Source organism: Gobio gobio (genome assembly GCF_949357685.1).
Source record: "Gobio gobio genome assembly, chromosome: 23".
Classification (NCBI taxonomy): domain Eukaryota; kingdom Metazoa; phylum Chordata; class Actinopteri; order Cypriniformes; family Gobionidae; genus Gobio; species Gobio gobio.
The window spans coordinates 31,860-37,442 of record NC_137119.1 but is presented as its reverse complement, the minus strand read 5'-3'; the positions used below and the strand labels follow the sequence as shown (position 1 = coordinate 37,442).

Below are 5,583 nucleotides of genomic sequence, written 5' to 3'. Positions count from 1 at the left end.
TAAAGAATGCTTTCAGCACCTTGTTGAATCAATGCCACGTAGAATTAAGGCAGTTCTGAAGGCAAAAGGGGGTCAAACACAGTATTAGTATGGTGTTCCTAATAATCCTTTAGGTGAGTGTAGATAGTACATTAGGTTACTTTACCAAATGATACTTACACACATTTATTTTCATTGCTAATGCTGACAACAACAACTCAAGATAGAAAAATACTAATGATTCATTTTGTAAATATATTAAGGTTTTTCCCTTTGGCTGATTGTGTTTTAAAAGACTATTTTCTTTTCTTTATATTTTCTTCTCTGTGTTATGTAAAGCTGATGTGCATTGTAAAATGTGATGTTCAAATAAATTTAAATTGAATTGTAATGTAATGTAAATTGCTTTGGATTAAAGCATCTGCCAAATGTGTAAAAGTAAAATCACTGGAGACAAGCAGCCCAGAGCTGACTACACCTTTGATTCAAAGTGGGATTATTGTCCTTAGTGTTATTTAATAATTTAATGATGAAGTTTTATTTGCCTCTACATTTTTGTTCATTATAAAAAGAAAAGTAACCAATTAAAAGAAATGTAATGGATTACAAAAACTGTAATTCTACAGAAGGTTTGATTTATAGTGTTTAAGAGTTTGAGCAACATATTCCGAACCTGAGAATAATACATAATAAGGTTAAAGGTGTTCCATAAAAGGTGATCAAAGTACACACCGTAAAACAACAGCTCACATTATGACACCATAACAAAGTTATTGCAAACTTTATCATAAGTGCATTAGCCCAGTTTCCCAAAATCTAGGGCATTCTTGAACAGGAAAATTTGTAAATCAGGTTAACCCAGGGGTGGGCAAACTTTTTGACTCGCGGGCCACAATGGGTTCTAAAATTTGACAGAGGGGCCGGGCCAGGAGCATTTGGAGGGAGTGTTTGGGCCGGATATACTAAAGCATTAAATGTAGTGTGTGCAAACCTCATAGCACAGTAAGAACACTACAACCCAATTTATTAACTGTCTTTCAAATGTGAAAAATAGCCCTTATCAGTTAATAAATTTGTCTCAAGGAATATGCAAGATATGGCATTTACATACTATTTCGCAGATACTGGGAGGAAGAAATGTAAATAGATTAAAATAACATACGCACTGTGATTTATCAAGATTGCGTCTGTTTTTAATAAGTTTCAATCGAAGGTGCAAAGTTAAAGAAATTAACATTTATTGAAAAATGGAATCACTTTCAACATTCAAAACATATTATTACACAACGAAATACTCAAGCTCAATAATATCTACTTGTGTTAAACTCCGCAAAATCATGGATGGATTGTCCTGACCGCGCGCTCTACAAACTCGCCACGGACGCCCTCGCCTTCACGCGCAAACAGTACACGTGTATCGTTGCCAAGCACACAGACATAGGCTGTATTAAATATCCTACCTGCAGCTGAAAATTTTAATTTAAATTAAGAGCGATGTGCGGCGTGTTAATTAAGCTACTGTACCGCTGCTGTGCGTAAATGCGCATTGCTCTTAATTAAAAGACGCACTTCCAAACTTTCCATATGCATTTTTTCATAACACAGCAGAAAAACTCATCATTTCAGTGGGAACAGTGTTGTTGGTCTCCCTTTTTTGCCAGTGCATCAAAGTCTGGAGTTAGTTTTGTTGTGGCAATTCTCAGGACAGATCTGAGGTGTTGGTCAGTTAACTTGGATCTGTGATGGGCTTTGTTGATTTTCATGACGCTAAACGTCTGCTCACACACGTATGTCGAGCCAAACAACACCAGCATCTTCTGCGCCGTCCTCCGGAGGTTTGGAAACGCGGTCTCGTTAAGTGAAGCGTAAAAGTCATTCAGTTTAAGAGACTTGAACTTCTCCTTTGAGACGGAGTCAGACTGAAGATCGATCAGTTCCAATTGCAGCTCCTGCGGTGCTGATTCGGGGTCTTGTGACAGGGGACAGGACACCAGTTGAAGTGACTTGTCAATTTTTTCAAAATCACAGAACCGACGGCAAAATTCTCTGTGCAGATCGTCCAGTGATTTGCAGTATTTCTTCGCATTTCGGGCGGCCTCTTTCTGCACGGCTAGTGTGGGGAAATGTGCGAAAGATTTGTTTGACATTTGCCTGGAGAATAAAACCAGCTTGGATTTGAAGGCTCTCACATTTGTGTACATGTCGTGCGCAAACTGATCTTTCCCCTGTAGCTTCACGTTCAGCTCATTCATGTGTGAAAATATGTCCACAGCAAACGCAAAGTCACAAAGCCAGTTTGTGTCGCTCAGCTCAGGGAATTCTTCGGATTTCCTCATTAAATAAAAAAATGAGCGAATCTCGTCTTTGAGCTCCCAGACTCGTTGAAACACTTTCCCCAAACTTAACCAGCGGACGCGAGAGTGGTAAAGTAGGTCCTGGTGATCCGCATTAGTTTCTTCCAGGAACGTAATGAACTGACGATGATTAAGTCCCCTTGCTCGTATGAAGTTAACAAGTTTTACAACTGGATCCACGACGTGATTAAGCTGCAATACAGACTTACACAGAGACTCCTGATGAATGATGCAGTGAAGTAAAATAACATCCTGGTCAGGGTTTTCTTCTTTCACTTTATCCTGGATTCTTTTCAGCAGCCCGATGTTTTTTCCAGTTAAATTTGGCGATCCATCCGTGGTGACATTGGCAAGTTTATTCCAAGGTAGCTTCATTCTCTCGATGACAGCAGACACCTGTTCATATAAGTCCTCTCCTCGCGTTTTCCCTTTCAGTGATTCCATGCTCAAAAGCTCCTCCGTTATCTCAAAACTTTCGTTAATCCCTCGGATAAAAATTAGGAGCTGAGCAGTGTCTTTTATGTCGTTACTTTCATCCAGTGCTAGTGAATATAACTTAAAGGACTCCGCCTTTTTGTTTAACTCGCTGACTATATCTTCGTCAATCAGTTCCACGCGGCGAGTCACTGTCCTGCGTGCTAAACTGATTTTTTCAAACTTGGCTTTGCTCTCCGGACACAAGAGACCTGCTGTCTCTACCATGCACTCTTTCAAAAACTCGCCTTCGGAGAAAGGCTTGCTAGCCTTTGCTAATTTGAATGCCAGCAAATAACTTGCCTCGGTACTTGACTCTTGAATTGCAGTTTGTCGGTGAAAAAAGTTCTGTTGACTCTGTAAATTAGCTGCCAACCTCTGAGCAGTAGCCGCCCGTTCTTGTGTTGACTGCTTGCTAGCATAGTTTGCATGCTTCGTGGCAAAGTGACGGCTGATATTATACTCTTTGAAAACCGCAACAGCTTCTTGGCATATCAGACATACAGCCGTTGATCGGACTTCAGTGAAGAAGTATTTTGTTGTCCACTCCTTATTAAACACTCGGCATTCGCTGTCCACTTTCCTTCTCTTTGGTCCGCTCATTTTCACAGAAGGGCTTAATGGTGACGTGAAACAAAGTGAAAATTAAAGTGAAATAAAGAGAAATACGCGCCACTCCAATAACGGTCAATGTGTTTTGAGTGCGCCATCTATTGGGGAAACGTGGGCATTGCAGGGAAAGGGGAAAAAAAGGAATTTTTACTATAATTTGGACAAGTTCGGCGGGCCGGATTAAAAAGCCTAACGGGCCGTATGTGGCCCGCGGGCCGTAGTTTGCCCATGTCTGGGTTAACCCAAAGTGTACTGCCGGTGAAAAAAATAATAAATTACTCAGCAACCACTGAATGGAATAACTTAAAATAGACTCAAGATTTTTATTTGTCACATGCACAGTTATATACAGAATATACAACCAGCAGTGAAATGTAAAACAGGAACTGTAGACTTAATACATATTTAAGTAAAACAAGAATGTGCAAACAGGTTCTACAACAGGTTGCTACATAGTAGTAACAAGAAACCAAGAGAACGTCTCGGTTACGGATGTAACCCTCGTTCCCTGAGGAGGGAACGGAGACGTAACGTTAGTGACAAACGAATGGGGGTTTCGCTTAGAAGCCTATCAACTTCGAGTTTAGAGAAAACGCCCAATGGCGTGCCAATGCCATGGGGCATGCGGAATTTGCATACGTAACTCCGCCTCACTGCGTGAGTATATAAGGAAGTACGAGGCAATATCGCATTATGTTACCTGCTTGAGGAGCCAAGACTGAACTCCTGCGTTCCAGGTAGCACAGCTGAAGTGGCAAGGGGACGTTACGTCTCCGTTCCCTCCTCAGGGAACGAGGGTTACATCCGTGACCGAGACGACTTAAGAGACACATATGACCCGCTAAGGGCTGCATATGGAAGATATCTAGGGTACCAGCCGAAGGTGGATTTTTAACCCTAGGGGTGGCGGGGACACGCCAAGGGAAGAAACCCGCTCACTGCGGAGACTTACGGTGAAATACACATGTGGGGGTCGCCGGAGGGAACCATGCACATGGGGCACCTGGCCGGACATGAGGGTCTGGGCTCGAAAGGGCAGACAGAACTGATGTCGGCGTCAACAGTGCTGGAGGAGCTCAGGGCTCTCGGGGAGCTCACCTGAGGAAATATCGCACGTATCCAGTCCGAGGAGTGGAGTGGCGAGCAAGCGAAGACACCTGAGCCTGGCCCATCACCGGCCCCTCGGGGGGGCGAGTACATAGTCGGACACTGGCTCCACTCGGAGATTGTAGAATCTGGCGAATGTGTTGGGTGTCGCCCAGCGTGCAGCTCTGCAGATGTCTGCTAGCAAGGCGCCATGCGCTAGAGCCCAAGAGGAGGCCACACTCCGGGTGGAGTGTGCCTTCACACCAAGGGGACATGGTCGACCTTGCTGCTGGTAAGCCAAAGCAATGGTGTCCACTATCCAGTGAGACAGCCTTTGCTTTGAGAGAGCACTTCCCTTCCGCTCTCCACCATAACAGACAAAGAGCTGGTCTGAGGTCCTGAAACACTGCGTCATGTCTACGTAGGCGCGGAGGGCGCGTACTGGACAGAGCAATGCCAAGGCTGGGTCTGCCTCCTCCAAAGGCAGCGCTTGCAGGTTCACCACCTGGTCCTTAAACGGAGGGGTGGGAACCTTGGGCACATATCCAGGCCGGGGTCTCAGGATCACGTGAGAGTTAGCCGGCCCGAATTCCAGGCACGCTTTGTCAACCGAAAATGCCTGCAGGTCCCCGACCCTCTTAACTGAGGCCAATGCGGTCAGCAGAGCCGTCTTCATAGACAGGAACTTAATATCAACCGACCGCAAAGGCTCAAAGGGAGGTCTCTGCAGAGCAGTTAACACTACTGCGAGGTCCCAAGAGGGTACGAGAGGAGAGCGAGGAGGATTCAGTCTCCTGGCTCCCCTCAGGAACCTGATGACCAGGTCGTGCTGACTTACCTTTTTGCTCTCCAAGAGATCGTGGTGGGCAGATATTGCGGCCACATATACTTTGAGGGTGGAGGGAGACAGCCTTCGCTCCAGCCCCTCTTGGAGAAACTCAAGCACGGACCCGATCGGGCATTTCCAGGGGTCTTCTTGGCGGGAAGAGCACCAGGTGACGAAGAGGTTCCACTTCAACGCATAGGCATGCCGAGTGGACTCTGCCCTAGCGGAAGTGATGGTGGCGACCACCGTAGG

General features: G+C 45.0%; 1 protein-coding gene across 1 annotated transcript; it reads right to left on the bottom strand.

The window, feature by feature from the left end:
• Nucleotides 1–1,601: 1,601 nt before the first annotated feature.
• Nucleotides 1,602–3,410, bottom strand: LOC307119557 (general transcription factor II-I repeat domain-containing protein 2-like; the record flags this gene model as incomplete). The annotated part of the gene is made up of 1 exon (XM_079805899.1): nucleotides 1,602–3,410. The coding sequence occupies one exon, from the start codon at nucleotides 3,408–3,410 to the stop codon at nucleotides 1,602–1,604; it is 1,809 nt and encodes a 602-aa protein (XP_079662025.1).
• Nucleotides 3,411–5,583: the final 2,173 nt, after the last annotated feature.